This window comes from Marmota marmota, unplaced genomic scaffold (genome assembly GCF_001458135.2).
Source record: "Marmota marmota marmota unplaced genomic scaffold, marMar, whole genome shotgun sequence".
NCBI lineage: Eukaryota > Metazoa > Chordata > Mammalia > Rodentia > Sciuridae > Marmota > Marmota marmota.
The window spans coordinates 365,163-386,115 of record NW_026000170.1 but is presented as its reverse complement, the minus strand read 5'-3'; the positions used below and the strand labels follow the sequence as shown (position 1 = coordinate 386,115).

The 20,953-nt window shown below is 44.2% G+C and overlaps 1 protein-coding gene across 6 annotated transcripts in view; it reads right to left on the bottom strand.

Annotated features, from left to right (window-relative positions):
* Positions 1–13,015: 13,015 nt before the first annotated feature.
* Positions 13,016–20,953, bottom strand: part of Tet3 (tet methylcytosine dioxygenase 3) — a 104,413-nt gene continuing 96,475 nt past the window's right edge. For all 6 annotated transcript variants that reach the window (XM_048787367.1, XM_048787369.1, XM_048787370.1 and 3 more), the window contains one exon: positions 13,016–20,699. In XM_048787367.1, the coding sequence (XP_048643324.1) occupies positions 18,913–20,699 (1,787 nt within the window). In that variant the 3' untranslated portion in view covers positions 13,016–18,912. The remainder of the gene's footprint in view (positions 20,700–20,953) is intronic.

Genomic DNA, 20,953 nt, shown 5'->3' with positions numbered 1-20,953 from the left:
CCCCCCCCCCCCCCGCCAGATCACTTATTAATTACAAAAGGGAAAATTTTTAAGGCACCTCTGCAATAGAGAAATTTGTTAAATGCTACCAAGTAACTTAGCATTAATAATAGGACAGAGCAGCCCCATGTACCACCGCAGGTGATGAACTGAGAACATAAGTCTGGGTGGTAGTTTCATCAAATAGTTTTAATTTGAATTTAATAACAAGGAAACAATTAGACAAACCAAAACTGAAGAACATTCTGCAAAGCAATTGCCCAAGCCTCCTGGAGGATGGCAGCATCATGAACGAAAATAGTAGTATGGCCGTAGGCTGCAGATGAGAGCTAGTGCAGCTGAATGTACCACGTGGTTTGGGATTGGATCCTGGCTTAGGAGAAAACACATTCACAAAGGACATTATTGCAATAACTGAATAAATTTGAATATGAAATCTCTATTAGATAATATATCAATTTCCCGGGTGGAATAATTATTTTGTGGTTGTGAAAGAGAGTGACTGGCCCACATGTCCTATGAACAGTATTTTTTTTTTAAATAATTTTTATTGTTTAATTTTCGGCGGACACAACATCTTTGTGTGTATGTGGTGCTGAGGATTGAACCCAGGCCGCACGCATACCAGGCGAGCGCGCTACCGCTTGAGCCACATCCCCAGCCCCCTATGAACAGTATTTACAGAGTATGTATCTTGATATCTGCCACCAACTCCCAAATTGTTCTCTCATATGCTCGTGTGTGTGTGTGTGTGTGTGTATACCATAATGTATATGCATACAAATAAATTCTGCATGTCAAAACACCTGAAGTCAAAACATCACCAATATGCCTTTTCCACCCCAAAACTTTTAAAGAAAACTCCATAATTGCATACAAATATACCATGCTAAGTGAACTTCAACCCAGACATAATAATGAATAGGATGAAAAAAACTATTAGAAAACACTAGGTACTCACTTTCTTCTCATTGCCTTGCAAAAAGTAGCCTTTAAAGAATAAAAAGGTTTTGTATTAGATTCTGTAAAAGCTGAATTCTTTTAGATTTGTAAAGTGTCAAATTTATAGAAAAGTTTGTAAAGGGACAATGAGCACCCATAACCCTTCACTTAGATTCACCAATTTTTATCATTTTGTTTATTTGCTGCTGCCTTTTTTTTTTCTTTTCTTCTTTTTTTTTCCTTTTGGTACCAGGGCACTTAACCACTGAGCAACATCCCCAGTCCTTTTTTATATTTTATTTATCCACAGGGTCTCACTGAGTTGCTTAGGGCCTCTCTAAATTGCCAAAGCTGGCTTTGAACTCTCAATGTTCCTGTCTCAGCCTCCAGAGCTGCTGGGATTACAGGCATGCACCACCACACCTGGCTATTTGCTTCTCTTTCTGCGTGTGCACGTGCGCACACACACACACACACACACACAGAGATACACTTCATTTGCCTCTGCCTCTGCACTCCTCCCAGGATCTCCCCTGCCCCATTTCCTCCTAGCTCTGTTCACCCCCTCCACTGGCAACTGGGGCTCTGCAACTGGGCCAGGGCTGCCAGTCAGGATTGGCACTCATTGCTCTGTCCATGAAACACTCTTCCCCAAACATCCACTGAAATCCCTGTTTTCTTTCCTTTCTCCCAAATATATCAGAATGCAATTTAAAAGTATTGATCCTGGCGATAAAAAGAAATGAACTATGAAGTCACAAAAAAAAAACAAACATAGAGGAACTTAAAAGGCATGCTGATAAGAGAAAGAAGCCAATCTGAAGAGATGATGCCAATTATATGGTATTGTGGAAAAAGAAAAATGATGGAAACAAAAAAAAAATAGATCAGTGGCAGGGGTGGAGGAGGGTGACTAGGTAGAGCACAGGGGATTTTAGGGCAGCAGAACTGTTCTGGTGATATTGTAATGGAGGATACATGAATGAACCCTAATGGAGTTTAGTTACATATCTATCAGTATGAACTCATCAGTTCTAACAAACCTGCTAAACTAATGTAAAATGTTAATAAGGTGGTGGGGGTTATGATATGCTATTTGGGAACTCTGCCTTTTCTGCTTAGTTTTTCTATAAACCCAAAATTGCCCTAAAAATTAAGTGTCTTAATTTTAAAACCAAGAAAGTATTAATTCCCCCCCCCACCGCCCGCCATGGTTCTGGGGACCAATGTTCTTCCACCGAGCTATATCTCTAGCCCTTTTTATTTCTTCTTTTGGGATAGGGTCTCACTTAGTTGCTCACTTTGGCTGGCCTTAAACTTGCAATACTCTTGCCTCAGCCTCCTGAGTAGCTGGGGTTGCAGGCATGCACCATTACACCCGGCCACTTATTCCTTTGTTGTACCATGATATTTATTTTATTTCACAAGAATGTTAGAATTTCTAGCCACATGGGGTGATAATAAACACCCAGACTTTTAATCTCAGCATGGGCCTCTGCTTTGAATGGTGTGGACATCTGACCCAATCTCACACAGCCTCTGCAGCAAGCTCCTCCTCTCCCAATGGCTGCTTTTCTGTCATTTGTTCATAACTGTGTAAATGGCAAATTTTTTCTTCCATTTATTCAGACTAAAATATGGGAGCCATCCTCATCTCCTCCCTTTCCCCCCACCCAACCCACATCCAACCCCCAAACAAATCCTGATTTATCTACCTTCAAAACATGCTCAAGCTGACCGCTAATCACCTCTGCTTCTCCAGCTGCAGGATCCTTGCCGGATGTATTTCCCATTTCCTCTTCCTAGGCTCTCTGCTGCTCCCTCCCCATGTGAGTTGGAGCTCCAAGTCTGGTTACCCATCTCTCTCCTCTTCCTGGCTGGCTGCACAGTGTCCAAGCTCCTGAGGACCCAGAACCAAGCCCCTTCTCTCTCCCTGAGGCATCTCAAACACAACCTGGACTTTGATCACCATGGACTTCTGATAGCTTCCACAGTGGCACCCAGTCCCTATCCCTGTCCTGGGGACCAGACCAGAATTGGTCTCTTGCAAGGTTGTTGTTTAGCCATCTAACAGGTCCCTCAAATCCTTTATACTCCAAAATGGAGGTGAGCATCTTTCTTTAGTTGCCGAGGTTCTTCCTCTCCTCCCCTATACTAAGGGAATGGTGTCATTCTGGTGCCCAGCTCAGAAACCTGGGAGTCATCCTAATGCCTACCTCAGCCTCCTCCATACACAATCACCAAGTCCTCCTCTTTCCCCTTCCATTTCTCTCTCCAGGTGCTTTCCCTTTCCTTTGCCACCTCCATTGAGACCATAGTTTTGTGGCCTCCAGCCTCGTCCCACCAGTCCACCTTTCTCACTGCTGAAGCTGACCTGCCTGTCCTTGCTCACCCCATGGGTTCCCACTGCTCTGTGGGAAGGTCCACCTTCTCAGCATGGTTGACAAGTTCCTTCTCTAGCCCTGCTCACCTTTCCATCTCTTCCTGCCTGGCATCCTCTTTTCTAGCATGGAATGACTTACATTTTCTTGAATGGTCTGGATTCTCTTCTCTGGGCCCTTGCCCTTGCTGTGCGCTCTGCCTGGAATGACTTCTTCCCATTCCCACTGGCTGTTTCCCACTCATCTTTGGTCACCTACGGTAGCTAATGACAACAGAAACATTATTAAATGTTCTATTGAGCCCTTTAACATGCCAGGCACTGTACTAGGTGCTTTATAAACATTAGCTCATTGGATTTTTACAACAATCCTAAAAGAAAGAATGACTTCCATTTTACAAATGGGGAAACTGAGGCTCGGAGAAGGCAGGTGAGCTACATTACTGAGGTCATGGAGCATGTGGGCCAGAGCTGGAAACTGACTCCAGATATGTCCAACTCTCCCCTGAACCACATGGCCTTGGCCTCAGTTTACCTCATCTATGGAATCTTTTCTGAGCCTCTTGCCTAGATATGACCTGCTCCCAAGTGTTCCCAGCACCCTCCATGTGGACCCAGCTCTTGTGCTTTACCTACTTCCTACTCTCTATCCCCAGAGCAAGGTTTGTGGTGCAATTGTGAACTGGAGGCCTGTGGACTACAGCTTTCGTTCAGGTTCTAAATGAAACCATGACTGAAGAGCCAAGATGTGTGTTGCAGAAATGCTTCCTCTGCTGATTAGGAGGAAGAAGTTTCTAGGACTCTCACTTCTTGTTGGAATGAGCCACTTTCGACCAGGCTGTGAGGCTTCTGTTCTTATTTGGCCCTATTCCGGACATTTTTTCTTCCTGTAAAGCTTTGTTTACTGATTTTGAATCATTTACTCTGTGTCTTTTATGGGGAATTCCCTGTATTCACAAGAAGCATATCCAGTCAGGGTTCTTTGTGGGTTTTTAAAAAAATGACTACTGTATCTCATTATATATTCTTTTTTATTCCAACTTTTTATTATAAAATGTTCAGATGTATGGAAAAATCTTAAAGAATAGTTCAATGAATACCCAAACCCACCAATTATTTCAATTTTAAAATTTTTTCCACATTTTTATTGGTATACTATTTTTATTGGTATAATTATACATAATAGTGGGACTTCCCATTACACATTCTTACATGCATATGGCATAGAAATATCATTTCCCTGATAATGGAAATGATATTTCTTCTCCCCACTCCCTGTGGCCTTTTGCTATACTGGTCTCCTTTCTATTTCATGAGGTTCCCCCCCATACCTTTCTTTTCCTTTTTTAAAAAATATTTTGTTTTTAGTTGTAGTTGGACACAACACCTTTATTTTATTTATTTATTTATTTTTATGTGCTTAGGATTGAATCCAGTGCCTCGCACATACTAGGCGAGCACTCTACCACTGAGCCATAACCCAGCCCCTATAACTTTATTTTATTAATTTATTATCTTATGTGGTGCTGAGGATCAAACCCAGTGCCTCACACGTGCTAGGCAAGCACTCTGCCATTGAGCCACAACCCCAGCCCCTCTTTTCCTTTTTCCTCTCTAGCTTCCACAAATGAGAGAAAAATATGACCCTTGACTTTCTGAGTTTTTTATTACGCTTAACATAGTGCTCTCAAGTTCTATCCATTTTCCTGCAAATGACATAATTTCATTCTTTTTTTAATATCTAAAAAAATGTTCCCACATTTTTAATTGGTACATTATAGTTGTAAATATTGATGGGATTTGTTTCATAATCATACATGCACACAATACACAATATAAAAATATAAACTTGGCCAATGGCACTCCCTAGCACTTCCCCATCCCTCCCGACTTCCTACTCTTTGGTCTCTTTACTGATCCCCCTTTGGTTTTCATGAAATTCCCCCCCACACACACACACCTTTCTTTTTCTTTTTCCTCTCTAGCTTCCACATATGAGAGAAAACATATGACCCTTGACCTTCTGAGTTTGACTTATTTCACTTAATGTAATGGTCTCTAGTTCCATTCATTTTCCTACAAATGACATAATTTCATTTTTCTTTATAGCTGAATAAAACTCCATTGTGTATATACACTACATTTTCTTTAGCTGTTCATTCACCTAGTATGGTTCTATAATTTGCCTATTATGAATTGTGCTTCCATAAACATGTACATGCACATATCATTATAGTATGATCACTTTAATTCTTTAGGATAAATATGGATGGGTGGTATAGCTGGGTCATATAACAGTTCCATTCCTAGTCTTTTGAGGAAATGCCAAACTGATTTCCATAATAGTTATACTAATTTACTTTCCCACCAACACTGTGAAGGTGATCCTTTTCACCGTATCTTCTCTAGCTTTTATTATTTGTATTTTTGATGGCTGTCATTCTCACTTGGGTGACATAAAATCTCAGTGTAATTTTGATTTGCATTTCCCCAATTGCTAAAGCTGTTGAACATTGTTCACATTTGTTAGCCACTTGTATTTTTCTTTTGAGAAGCATCTGTTTAGTTCATTTGCTCATTTATTAATTGGGCTGTTTTTTGGTGATGAGTTTTTTGAGTTCTTTCTACATTCTGGATATTAATCATGTGAGAAGAATAACTAGCAAAGGCTTTCTCTTCACATTCTTGTTTTCTTTGTTTTGTAGGAGTGTTTTAATTTGATGCCATCCCATTTATTAACCTTTGGCATTATTTCCTGAGTTTTAAGAGTCCTATTAAAGAAGTCATTGCCTGCCCCTCTGTATTGGAGTGTTGACCCTATGTTTTCTTCTAGGAGTTGCTGTTTCTGGCCTAATTTCTGGGACTTTGATCCATTTTGAGTTGAATTTTGTGAAGGGCAAGAGATAGAGGGATCTGGTCTCATTCTTCTACACACAGATCACCCATTATCCCAGCACCATTGGTTGAAAAAGGCTATCTTTTCTCCTACATATATATTTTTTGCAGCTTTGTCAAAAATCAGATGACTATAGATGTGTGGTTTGTCTCATGTCTTCTCTTTGTCTATGTGTCTGTTTTATGCCAGTACCATTCAGTTTTTTTAATATATCTCTTCGCTATTATTTGAAGTCCGGTATTATGATGCCTGATTGCTTTTTTGCCTTAGAATTTCTTTGCCTAGCTGCACATGGTGATGCATGCCTGTAATCCCAGTGGCTCAGGAGGCAGAGACAGGAGGATTGCAGGTTTTAAGCCAGCCTCACAACTTAGCGAAGCTGTAAGCAACCTAGTAAGAACTTGTCTCAAAGTAAAATGGGCTGGGGATGTGACTCAGTGGTTAAGTGCCCTTGGGTTCAATTCCTGGTTACCCTCCCCCACCAAAAAAAAAATGGCTTTGACTATTCTGGGTCTTTGGTTCTTCCAAATAAATTTTAAGATTATTCTTTCTAGTTTTGTGAAAAAGAATGTCATTGGTATTTTTATAGGAATTGTATTGGAACTATGATGTTTTGGTATGACCACCATTTTAACAATATGAATTCTGCCTATCCATGAACATGGAAGGTCTTTCCATTTTCTTGTGTGTTCTTTGATTTCTTTCTTCAATATTCTATAGTTTTCATCACAGAGGCCCTTTACCTCCTTGATTAAATTTTTTCCTAGTTTGTTGTCACTGTTGTTTTGAGGTAATTGTGAATGAGTTATTTTCCTGATTTCTTTCTCAGCAGGTTCATTACTGGTACACAGGAAAGCTGTTGATTTTTATATGTTGATTTTGTAACTGCTACTTTGCTGAACTTATTAGCTCTAGCAGTCTTCCGGTGGAGCTTTTTGGACTTTCTAAGTATAGGATCATATCATCTGAAAACAGTGATACTTTGACTTCTTCCTTTCCTATCTTATTGCTTTTATTTCCTCCTTTTGCCTAATCATTATGTATATATTTTAAATTGTTATAGTTTAGATTTGAGGTAACCCCCAAAAGCTAATGTGTAGTCAATGCAAGAAAATTCAAAAATGAAAGGATTGGGTTAGGAGAGCCATAACCTAATCAGTACATTAATCCCCTGATAGAGATTAACTGGGTGGTAACTGTAGGCAGGTAGGGTGTGGCTAGAGGAGGTGGGTCACTAAGGGTGTGCCTTTGGGGTTTATATTTAATCAGTGGTGAGGGGAGCACGCTCTCTATCTCTCTCTATCTCTATCTCTATCTCTATCTCTATCTCTATCTCTATCTCTCCTTCCTGGTGCCATGCTTATAGCTGGTTTCCTCTGCCATACTTATCTGCCATGATGCTCTGCCTTACCTGGGCCCTGTGCAGTGGAATTGGCCATTTATGAAACCATGAGTCCCCAGATAAACTTTCCTTTCTGTAATTTTTTTTTTGTCAGGTCTTTTGGTCACAGCAGAGAAAAAAATGACTAAGACATAAACTTTTTTTGTGTGTGTGGTGCTGGGGACAGAGCCCAGGGCCTCACCCATGCTAGGCAAGCACTCTACCACTGAACCACACCCCAGGCCTTTACTGTGTATTCTTTCCTGTTCTATAGCTGTTTCCTGGTCTGGTATCTACTGGTCTTGCTTTAGTTGAATAGGTAAGATGTCCTTTTTAATCTTTTTCAAGTATATAGCAGTTACTGGCTACACTTTCATATTTCTTGCAAAGGACTCATTGCTAGTTTTTGAATTCTTTTTTTTAATTTTGTTTTTAGTTGTTGGTGGACACAATATATTTCATTTTTATGTGGTGCTGAGGATCGAACCCAGAGCCTCAAGTGTGCTAGGTGAGTATTCTACCACTGAGCCACAACCTCAGTCCCAATCTTTGAATTCTTAATTTTTGTTGTTCTTTGTGCCATGAAACTTTTAATTTGGCTTTAGATTCATTTTGTTTCCTGTTTATTCATGTTTTCTTGAGTAGAATCTTGCTAATCTTTTTTGTTCTTATTGATACTTTTCTTTATTTGGAGTACTTTCAGAGTTTAAGTCAATCTTTTAATGGAATTTAAGAGGAGTGAGTTTTTGGTGGTCCTTCAGGAAAGATATTCAGCCTGGAAACCCTTTATACTGAGAGGCCACTTGAAGGCACCAAGGAGATCATTAGACAAAGATACCAAGAGGCCTATGCAGTCCTGGAGATGCAAACTGGGCCAGGTCCTGTGAGACTCTTGGACATAGTTAAGATGGGTACCTTATCCTGAGAACTGCACCACATGGGGAATTTTGAGCAGTATTTCAGGGAAATGGTATTGTTCAATTTGTTTTTCAGGAAGACTGTGTAAAGAGATTGGCTTTGGTAAGCTGGGTAGGCAAATCAAACAGGGACTGGAATCCAATCCTTTCAATATCAATATCTGTTGAGAATGCTCTAAAGAACATCAGTTTCTTCCTGTAAAGCCACCTTGTTACAATCTGTGCCTCTCTTGCCCATAAACTTCCATCCCCTAAGCTCTGCTTATGGGTAGAGGCCCAACAGCAAGGACAATGTGTGTCTCTTGGGCATACAGGTCTTAGGGTGCAGAAAAAAATGAGCAAGAGATTCTACTTGTGGTAGAATCCAGATTTGATGGGTGTCAGAATATGACAAGGAGAAAAATGGGAAAGTTGACAGAATTGAGATGTCAGTTTTAGTTATGCAGCATTTAAAATTTTGACTCTGCCAAAGAGCCACCTAGAGCTACTCGGTAGCCTAAACCTTCAAGGGAGACCAGGGCTAGACATGGTTTTGAAAAGCATTGGCATTGGCGTCATAGTTGAGACCTGGTAGCTGAACAAGGTCCCTGAACAAGGTCCCTGAGGGAAAGCCTGTAGCTGTGGAGATTAAATCAATTATCTTGTGGACATTAGTATTTAAAGGACATGAAGGCACAAAGGGGCCCATGAAGAGGGGTAGAAGACTTTGGGGTCCTGTTGTTACCAGCCATGGAGCCTCGGAGCAGAATGTTTCTTGATGGACAGGGGACCAAGAGTCAAGACTTCAGAGATCAATGAGGACAAGGCTCCTGAGCCTGGAAAATGGCTCTTTATGCAGGAACAGGGATGGGTGAGTGGGTGATATTAAAGTGGAAACCTGCAGAGATTGGGTAGTGGTAGGATGACCCAGGAAAGTGTAAGCCTGAAGAATAGCAGCATCCTGCCTGGGCAGCCCTGAGAGTCTGGGATGGGGAGAAAAGGAGTAACTGCAAAGCATGTTCCCAAGGAGCAGCAAAAGTAGAGATTTAGAGTAAGTCAGTGGAGGGGGCACCAAACAGCAGGGGTTGGAGTGTGTAGAAAAGATAGTGAGGATACAAGAGGGTGGCTTGAGGTGGAGGACAGGAAGTTGGGCAAAGTCCTTCAGGCCAGTGGGGCTTCTCAGTAGGGGAGGGAAGGAGGCGTTGCCAAGACTTCTGGGGGTGGGAAAGAGGATGGGCTTGGAGGGATCCAGAGTTTGACAAAGCTTTGTCTGTCTTCTGTGATGTCCTTGAAGCTCTGACAGTAGTGTGCCCTGGACTATGTGGGTTGAACATATTTCCAGGGCCTTTTTCCTCCAGGATGGGGAAAGCCTATTATTTACAGAGTACAGTGGGAGGGATAATGACGACTAATAGCTCTTCAGGATTAAGAAGGCTGTAAGAGCATCAGTGGGAGAACTTCTGATAAGGTTGTTGCCCGTGCTGTGTATCTGGGCAGGGACAATGAACACTCTGACAAAGTGAAAACTCAAAATAGGGAGGATGGGTGAGAGTCCATTTGAGATGGCTAAGCTTCAAGTGCTGTGTGAAGCATTCGAGAAACTAATCTTGGTCAGTGAATGAAAGCTTTGTATACGTCAAGAGTGATGCTGGCTGTGATCAATTAGTTGTAAATACCACTGATCTCAGACCAGCAAGTCTGGGAATGGAACCACCATTTGACCCAGCTATCCCTCTCTTCCGTCTATACCCAAAAGACTGTAGTAAGCATACTACAGGGACACAGCCACATTGTGTGAATAGCAGCACAATTCACAAAAGCTAAACTGTGGAGGCAACCTAGATGCCCTTCAGTGGATGAATAGATAAAAAAAAAAATGTGGCATATATACACAACGAAATTTTACTCAGCAATAAAAGAGAATAAAATCATGGCATTTGTAGGTAAATTGGAGAAGACAATGCTAAGTGAAGATAGCCAATCCCCCCCAAAAAACAAATGCCGAATGTTTTCTCTGATATAAGGAGGTTGATTCATAGTGGGGTAGGGAGGGGGAGCATGGGAGGAATACACGAACTCTAGATAGGACAGAGGGGTGAGAGGGGAGGGGAAGGGAGGGGACAGGGGGTTAGCAAGGATGGTGGAATGTGATAGACATCATTATCCAAAGTACATGTATAAGACATGAATTGGTATCAACATACTTTATATACAACCAGAGATATGAAAAATTGTGTTGTATATGTGTAATAAGAATTGTAATGCATTCTGCTGTCATTTATTTTTTTAAAAAATCAATTAAAAAAAAAAAAAGAGTGACACTGGCTTTTATTACCTTCCATGCTCCTAATGCCTGGCAGTTTTACTTCTGTAGTTTTGTTTGGTCCTCATATCAACTTTATGCCATATCATCAGCCTGTTTTTTAGACAAAGTGAACGGCATAGGGAGACAGAAGTGCTCAGCTCATATAATGCAATTGGGAAATGAGGGAGCCAACTTCTCTCCAGAGCCTGGATGGTTTAGCCGATTAAAAAATTAATAAGCCTTGGTTTGTATTTATAAAGATGCCATAAGCAAATCATGGGGCTCCTTGGTGTGTCTGCTTGGCTTGGATCAACAGGAGACCAACTGGATGAAGACGTTTATATCTGGAGGTCCAATATGAAGAAAGACGCTCTAGGTGACAAGATGGGGGCATGGTGGATAGGATCTGGGACTGTTCCAAGGAGGGTTGGAGAATGAAGGATGCAGTCATGCAGTGGAGGGGGACTTACTGTGGTGCTGCTACGGTAGAAGGAAATTCAGTGGGTGGGCTTGGAAGCAGGTTTGGTTTAGTATAATTGATACTTGCAGCAGGTGGGATATTAAAGAGCTTGAAAACTTGGGGATGATTAAGTGCTTCTGTATCAATACAATGAAACACGAGGTGACTGTTTTGTGTTAGTCATCTTAGTGTCACTGTGACCAAAATACCCAACAAGGACACCATAAAGTTAAATTCATTTTGGCTCAGTTTCAGAGATCCAGTCCATGGTTGGCTGACTTCAGCCCTCTGGGCTTTAAAGGTGAGGCAGAACATCATGGTAGAGGGAAGCTGCTCAGGACAATGCAGCAGGAAGCAGAGAAGGGAAGGTTCCCATGGGAATATGCACCCTCTGGGGTAGGCCCCAGTGACCCACTTCCTCCAGCAATGCCTCACCTGCCTACAGTTACCACCCAGCAAGTCCATTCAAACCAGGAGAGTCTGATTAGGTCATAGTTCCTATAATCATTTTTTCCCTCTGACTTTCTGCATTGACACAGGAGCTTTGGCAGGGGGGGGGGCACACCTCATATCCAAACCATATTTGAAAAGGTGTAGCTCCATATAATTTTTGAATATATATTAAGTGAAAAAAATGATATAGTATTACTGTATTCCACTTTAAAATATATATACACACACACATATGATCATATTTACGTACTTAGAAAACGTTTGCAACCAATGTGGTATTCTTGTGTGGAATTTCAGATAATTTTAAAAATTTGTCTTCTAATTCTATATTTAACATGGACTTTGTATAAGAAGAAATACGCATATTTATAGCTACCCAGTAGTGAAATCAGCCCCTGCTGAAGAAGGACTTGCCCGCCCTCCCCTTGGGCTCTGAAAGACATGTTCACCATGATTGGGACCTGGGAAGGGTCCCTCTCAACTTGTAGGAAAGCAGATTACAAAACACAGTGTGTTCCTGCTTTTGTGAGAATACAAAGAGATATGAGGATTACTGGGTATACTGAGTGAGGGGGCTTTTCTAGAAGGTTCTACCTAGTCACCAGTTAGACTTATGGAGTTTTTAGTCAGATGCCCTCAGAGATGTGCTTTCATGTTGTGGGAAGTTTTGTGGATGGCTGGGTGCTTGTCTCACACACCGGATTGATTACAGTGCTGTTTCAAGCAGGAGGAAGGAGAAGCTAGAAGGGAGGTTTTCCTCACCATTTATCCTTCCCTCTCCTCCTTCCCCAGTACAGGCTTCCCCCTTTATAAGAACAGCCACCATCAGAACCAGCAATGTGAAATAAGGAGAGTAGCTCCAGGCACGGGCCTTTAGGGGAACCTCCTCCCACCAGGGACAGCAGAATCTTGGGTCCCACCTTTGCCCCTCCCTATTAAACTCACACCCAAGTCAGATTCCATGATCCTTAGCAAATGTTAACTCTGGACAGTAACAATTTTAATGGAGGGTGGGGGGGACAGATTGCCAAGTTGGATGGGAAAGGGGGACAAAGGGAAAGAAAATAGGAGAAATAGATGTGGGAAAGGCCATCTCATATCCAGATTTAACAGCAGTCTTTGAACATGGCTTTATTTATCTGGGTGCACAGTGGACAAGGACAGTCTTTGTCCCTGTGAGCAACAAGGACTTCATTTGTGCATCTACAACACAGGCTGAAAGGGTGAGGTTACAGGGTACCATAAGGGTCAAAATTAAATCCTGGTTCAAGGAGGAAAGAAAGGATCCACAATGAATTTGAGTGCAAAAAATAAATATAAAATTTATTAAAACACCCACAATATTTTAAAGATACCAGGAGTAATACAGTTCACAAACCCAGTTGTTTGTGTAAATTATAATAAAATACAAATCAAAAAAGGATACATACTTGCAATTTCTAGGCACCCTAAATTAAATTTACTGAAACACTGGGGGAGAAGGGAGAGTAAGGAGGGGTAGCTCAGGAGGCAAACCAATAAAGTGGAAGGAAAAAAATATTAACAAAAAGGTAAAAATTATACAAAATAAAATTATCAGCATAAATTTACTGTACTAAGAATATCTACAGTTTAATACACATCCTATTGCCTTGAGACATAGCAAAAATCTACCATTCATCCATCAACCCCAGATAAACTTCATTTCAAGTAGCCACAGTTTACAAAGTCAAGACGGAATATTCAAGTATGGTTGTTAAGTTCACCTCCATTGGAAGCCAAGTAACCAAACAGGAATTCAAAGAGATAAGAAATAAAACACATCAGAAAGCTACAAGGGCTCTAGATTAAGTCTAACGTGTTAATAATATGCCACAAGACGACCTGTCCTTGTTTCTTTAATACATGAAAAAGAAATGACATCACTCCTGTTTTTCTCCCCTTTTCCCCTCAAAAGAAAAAAGGAAAGGTACTGGAAGGGAGGAAATTTGTAATGTTCAAATGAGCCAATTGGTATTTTAAGTCCCCATGTGAAGAGTGATGAGTTCCCCTGAACCACGGGTGGGTAGTCAAAACGAGGAGAGCACAAACAATACCACTACAAAAAGCATCCCTGATATCAGAATAGAAGCGTAGGAGGAAGTAGGCCAAATAGCTCACTGATTCTTAGGCAAAACTCAACTTTAGACCTGGCATTTCTGCGCTGAGGTCTCTGCTCAGGGGAGAAGCCTATTGCTTCGCTCTTGCCGGCAGCTCTGCAGAAGGGCTGGGCACACCAGAAGGGCCCCATGTTCCAGGAAAAAACGACGCACGTGTGTGCGCGGGACTGTATAACCTATGCTGGGGTATGCACCTCGATGTCATTTTGGTCCAGGGTATGATGAAGCTGGCCATGTACTACAGCAGAGGCAGTTGGCTAATGAAGCTAGGTTTTGAAGGAGTCATTTCAAATGACAGCAACAATGACTGAGAAAGCATGATGAGATGGGCATAGGAGATTCACATTTTAATCTAAAGCAAAACTTAAAGGAAACAAAAAAAAGCTGACCACGCTCCTTCCTTTAGGCGTTCTGCCATCTTAACTGCCAAAGAATGAAAAAACAAAATGACCCCAGATTCTTCAAGGTCAAGCATATCATCAAACGGACAACTTGCAGGTCTCAGACCCTCATGGAATCTACTGAAGTTGTCATGATGTCCTGTTTTTGAGGTATTTAAAAAAAAATTGTGACAGTGGATGATGCAAAATGGAGCTTCCTGTTGAGTTCTAAAATATCAACTTCTGTGGACCCAAGGAGAAATTTAGCACCAACTAAAAAGCAGCCTCAGTGGCATTGAGGGACAAAGAAAGCTCCTGCCTGTAGTCTGAACATGACGGCAACAGAAGCCACGCTGGGGCAGACTGAGAAGAGCAAAGGAAAGAACTCCTTGTCTACTGTGGCCCCAGCTGGTATCAGAAGAGGAAGGAGCTCCCTCTGGACCCCTCAGTGTGCCCCTTAGAGACTCCCAGGAAATCTGCTTAGCACCCTGGGCCATAGGAGGAAAACGTGCGGTCCTGGCTCTGAGGACGCCTGCCATGCTGGGAGAGGCAGGAGTATCTGACTCCCTTTCCTCAAACGTATCACTCCCAAGCCCTCCCCATGTTCTTCCTCATCAGGCCTGAGAAGACAGGCATGAAACCAAAGCACCAGCTGAGCATCACCACCCTCAGCAAGGGAGCGAGCTGCTTTCTCACCTTGGGTTAGTTTGGCCACCAAGGGAAGAACCATAAAACAAAACACAAAATCTGCTCAGAGCAGATTACAGCATGGTAAACAGAGGTCTAAGAAGACAGCACCAAACGAGGAGGGGGAGGGAAAAAAGCCGAGAGAGACTGGAGCCCACCTTATTTTTGGTTGGTTGTGGTTTCAGAACGTTGATAGCACCTCAGCAAGACAGGATCAGGGACAGTCACATTAAAACACCATAGCACCATTTTATTTAGTCTATTTCAATTCATAAAAATGCTTCCTAGTCCATAAAACACACTTCAGTAACAAAAGGAAAAGAGATATTGGTTGAGGCACGTCAGGGATATATCAGAGTTTTCCACCAGCTTTGCCTTGGTTTGCGATCTCATGGTGGTTAAACTTCAAGAGGAAAGTCTGGCTGGGTATCTCTCAGTGAAGCCAGGTCACGTCTACTCATCAACTATCCTCACACATCTGCTGCTGTCTGATACAAAGCAATTAAGCTCTGCTACTTCTTTCCTTGCATTAGCACTTTAAAAATCCCTTGCTCTGCAAACTACTGTTTTCAAAAGAGGCAGGTGGAAGGGCCAGAGGGGACAGGTAGCATCCCTTTCCATGCACACCATCGTCAGCTCAGCAAGAAGGCAAAGCAGCACCCAGGAAGCTGGGGGTATGGGGAACTTAGGACCTGCTAAAAGCCAGACCCAAAACAAAACCCCCCAAATCCACGCAACACCTTTAATCAAGCTTGCCAATGGCAAGACGATGATTTCTTGAGCTAGCACCAGTTATTTTATAAGAACCTGCTGCAAAGTGATTTTTCTTTAAAAAAAAAAAATCTCTTAGCATAGAACTTTGCAAGTACTTCCCTTGCATGCAACAGGAAGGGAAAAACGCATCAAAGCAAAAAAAAGGAACCGAACATTTGCGCTGCATGTGGATGGTGTCCATGGACGGGGCACACTGGGGAGATGACAGTAAGACTCCATCATTTTCTGTTGCTATATTATCATTCTTAAAACTTGGTCATGCTGTTAGGTTCTTTAGTTGCAATGGCTTTATTTTTTCTTCTCATGATAAAAATGTCAATCATCTTTAGGACTTAAAAAAATGATAGTGCCAGTAAAAAATAAAAATTTGATTTTTCTCTTTAAGAAGCCTTCAGCAGCAAGGGGGGATAAAGAGCTGTGCATAGTTACTTTTAAAATATATGTCTAAAGCATGCTAATTTCAATGACTGAGATTTGAGGTAGGTTATACATGTAGTGTGTAAAGATCAGCAATGGGCTTGAGCGCGGCAACAGCACCACCTAACTCTCAGAACACGCTTGGAGGGCAATGGGAGCGTCCCGCGGAGACTGCCTCTTGCCAGCCTCTCAGCTCCTAGCCAGGAGGCTTATGACCCAAGGCTGTGTGGGCTGGGGACAGACGTCACATGCTTTTAGCTTGTATTGTTTTCTCCTTTCATCTAATGGCTTTGCTACCAAAGGGTGACGAGGGGAAGAGTATATTTAACATACATCAGAGAGATCCACACATGCCAAGTATCAGAAATCACCTGGGTTACACTCGGGACCTTCCAAACCAACAGCCAACCTGGGGCTTCCACGGGTCATACAGACGGTCACATTCTCCAAATGTTTCGTAAAATATCATATTTCTTGCTTAAGATCATTTAAAATGAAGTTTTCAAGGCACCCCCGCATCTACCTAAGCACGGAGTCAAATGAGACCTGCATAAAAGTACTGATGCGATAAGCAAAATAGCATTTAAAGGACCCAACTTTTCCTCAAAACTAGAAAATTAGCATGCTCATTAAAGACTCTGCTTCCTTTAGCTTGTCAAACTGAAGGTCAGAGGTTTTCCTATAAATCTGAGTTCTGAATAATTCTAAATCCTGATAAGCTCTTGGGTATTTATTTCAAAAGCAATAATATTTCATTTTTGTCCTGTAAAATAAATGCAACTTTACAGAATATGGTAAAAGTGGAGGATAGACAAAGCACGTTAAATATTCAGCTACTATTTACAATTTCTCCCACAATTACATGTTAAAACGTACTTTTTTTTTTTTTCAAGTTGCTGTTTAAATCTAGGCAAAAGTGCTTAAAAAAATCTTTCACTATTTACAATTAAAACCAGACCACACAAATGCTCAGGACGTCTCACAGCGACTCTCCACCGGTGCTTCCCAAGGGCTACAGTGAACACCTGGCGGGTCGGTTCTCAGCTCTTCCACAAGGCACCTGGAAGCTCAGGAGCTTGCCTTTCGCATTGTCATCTGATTGTTAAACTTGACTTATGAAGACCTACATCTGAATAAAACTGCTTAATAAATATCTGATGTTTATTTCAGGGCTTGGCTGTCATTCACCATGTGGCCACATCCCCCTACCCCTGACCATGTCCTGACGAAACCCTTCACTCGCCACACACATCCATGTGGGTAGCTTGAGATCATCTCTGCTAATACCACAGGAAAAACGAACACTCCAACAAGTGTGACTTGCCATAGACGAGGGCTACTTCCACCTGTCAGGCCCAACCTCTCTTAACAATGTCACTAAAATTAAGCACCACATTCTCATTTCAAAGAACTGAACAAATGCACCAGAATTTTAGAACGGGTGTGTTACAAGGGGGTAGAGAGAGGAGGAAGGAAAAAAAGAAAAATGGAGAAAATGAAGAACTGGCACCAATGAGGGAGGAAAATCATAGCAACCTGTTGAAAATGTTTGACTCTTGCACTTTAAAATTAAGTGGAGGCCTCACCCCCGCAGAGCATGGAGAGGGGGTAGACTGGGGCATGCACCATTGTCCAATGTGGAGATCCAAGAGTAAGGACAGATGTGGTAACTGCTGTTACACTGGTTTGCTGAGCTCCCATAGGACACAACCTGCCCAAGAGTCAAGAAAGTTCCAGCACAATACTAGAGCACCTGGTTCCGCACAGCCCAGCACCATGCGCAGAGCCATGCTGGCTCTCCACTGCTTGGATTCAACTTGTTTTTAGAACAGTAGCCCTTTTGCAGCATCAGCATAGACTTTGGGGCGATTCTGAAAAACTGCCACTAAGACAAATTCCTTCAGCCCAGTATTCATTGGCTTATCAAGTGGTGGAGAGGACTCCTGGGAGCCTCTCAACTCCAGCTCCAGCATGAGGTGCTGCCTAGCAAACCATGACATGATGACTTGGTAAATAACGGACAGACAGGATTCAGTGTGGAGACTAGCAAGCTTGAAGCTGTCTACTTCCATCCTGGTTTCTGGGAAAATTGACACCAGGGTCTCTGGGGCTGGGCCTGGGGTGCCCCTGCCCTGCCGCCAACTGGAAAGGGGCCCCAGATGGTTTTCTACAGCTTTCCCCATCCTGCCAGAGAGGACGGGGCTGTCCCAAGGGCTCCCTGCCCGTGGGGAGGGATGAATGAACTGGGGGGCTACACGCTGCACTTGGCTCACAAGGGGCAGATGACTGAGAACCTGTCAGCTCCCAAGAGGCTGGGCTCGCCGGGCAGGATCGAGCACTGTGGGCCTTTCCTGCCCTCCATTACCATTACTATTGTCGCTTTAAAAAAATCCAATAAATACACATTTTAAATGGAATTTAAAACTACTCCTTTGTGAAAGGACACTATAAACTTTCTTTCCATTATTGTGATATACAAGGATAGAGTTTTAAAAACAAAATAAAAGCCCCCCAAACAAGGGGAAAAATAAAACAACGTGGAGATATAAATATTAAGATCACGGAAAAAATCACCCGACAGCCGTAGTTTCTTCTTCAAAGTGCTGGGGACGTGGGGGGAGAGGGAGGGGCGGGTCAGTTCTGAGGTTTGGACCATAAATACATATATATGATAGGCATATCCATATATGTATGTATAGATAGAAAGACTTCTGCACCCCCAACCCGCCCCCGGTGTGAGGGCAAAAGCACCAGAGGCAGCTCGGGCCGGGCCCGACGCTGAGGTACGCTGGCTCCCTGGCACCTAGATCCAGCGGCTGTAGGGGCCAGTGACCTTCGTGTAGGCGTAAGAGGACACGGTGACCGCTGAGTCTGTGGGCACGGCCAGTGCCTGCCGGGTGGGGACAGCCCCCTTCTTCTCCTTGTGCTGGGGCTCAGGGACCATGGCACCCCCCCACTTGCGCTTCTTGCCATAGAGCTTGGCCTCCTGCTGGCCCAGGCCCAGTCGGGCGGCCTCCTCCTGCCGGGCCCGCGCCCGCTCCGCCAGCTGCTTCATCTTGGCTTCCCAGAGGGCCAGCCCGTGGTTGGGCTGGTTGAGGTTCTTGTGCTGGTAGAAGACCAGCGAGATGCGGGTGGGGTGGCAGCGGTTGGGCTTCTTGAGTGGTGTGGTGGCATGCAGCTCCCGCCGGGCACACTCGATGAGGATGGAGCCATGGGCGGGGGCCACGGCCACGCCGCCGATGTTCTCGTCTAGGAAGTTGTGTTCGCTGTCTGACCACAGCTCTTCCTCCTCTTCCTCCTCCACGCCAGCACCACCCTTCTCCTCCTTCACAGCTCCCTTGCTGGGGGGCTCCTCAGCTGTTCCCTCCTCCAGGCTGAAGGGGTCCCATAGCTTCTCCTCCGACTTCAGGGCCCCAAACAGCTTATCACTGGAGCCCAGAGGCATGCCAAAGGCCTGCCAGGCTTTGTCCAGCTGGCTCGCCCCGGGGGTGGGGATCCTTCCCTCCTCCCCTTTCATGGGGTTCCACAACTTGTCTTGGAACCCGGCACCACCTTTCAGGGCAGAGTTGAAATCACCTGTCCCCACCCCCCATGGCTTCTCAGTCAGGCCAGGTCCAGTCAAGGCTGAGGTGTTATTCCCAAACTTACAAGGACTCCACGGTTTGCCTCGCAGCCGTCCTCCAGGATGCGGAGCCGACTGCTGCCCATCGCTAGCAAACAGCCCCCACTGGCCATCTGGGAAGTGCGAAGGTGTCAGGCAGCTGGTCCCAAAAGAACTAAGCTTGTCGGGGACGACGGCAGGACTCTCCCCTGGAGGGAACACGCCCCAGCTGCCACCCACACTGTTAGTCCTCTTGGGAGACATGGTTGAGCCTCCTGAGTATTGTCCCCATAGGTGATTGGGTCCCCCATTCTGAGATGCCTCAGGCAAAGGTGTTTTGCCCAGCTTACCAGGATCCCTGGTTACAGATTCGGCCTGAGCCAGTGGGTCTACCGGCTCTTGCTTGATGGATCTGTTATAGCAGTTGGAGCTCTGAGCAAAGGGAGAAGCGTCCCTGGATGCTGGGTGGAGCTGGGGAGCCTTGGGAAGCAGATACTCCTTGGGGCCTGGGTAAGTAGACTGCTGGTGGTGAGGAGTGGGGTGGTGGGTGTCTGTGGGAACAGCCTGGCCAGGTAGCTCGGCAAACTCAGCACCACCGTAGGCTGGGCTCAGGCTGTTGTGCAGAGCATGGAGATCTGGCTTCTTCTCAAAACTGCTGCTGCTGCCACTGTGCCCCCAGGTGCCAGGACCCAGGAACTGGGAGGGGAAGACGGGGTTGCTGGGTGGAAAGCCATAGTAACTGAATGAGGGAAGAGCGTACTTGGAGTGGAACCCGTTGACGGAGGTCAGGCTGGGCTGTGCATAGTAGGAGTGGTAGGAGTACACGCTGTTCATGCTGTAGGGGTCGGAGGGCCGGCAGTTGCCCAGCACCGAGTAGCTCTCCACCACAGAGTTGCCGCTGTACTTGAAGGAGCTGAAGTGGTTCTGTGGCTCCACCTTGAGGGAGGGCTTTAGGCTTTGCTGGGACAATCCACCCTTCAGAGAAAGGCCTGGGGAGAACAGAGGGCAAGGTGGGAAGGAGCCAAGAACACCGCAGCCTGGCAAGGCCGGGGTGGAGGACAGGGGAAGGGGTCTCCCTCCTTTCCTGAGTCCTGTTTCAGGTGGGAAAGACAGGACAGGTGAGATTCTGAGACTTACCCAATTCAGGACCTGGATGTCCCTGAGCACAGGCCCCAGCCCCACTGTGGGTTCCAGGAGGTGGCTTGCAGTCCTCATTCTACCCCAGTGAACTCCCTGAGTCTTC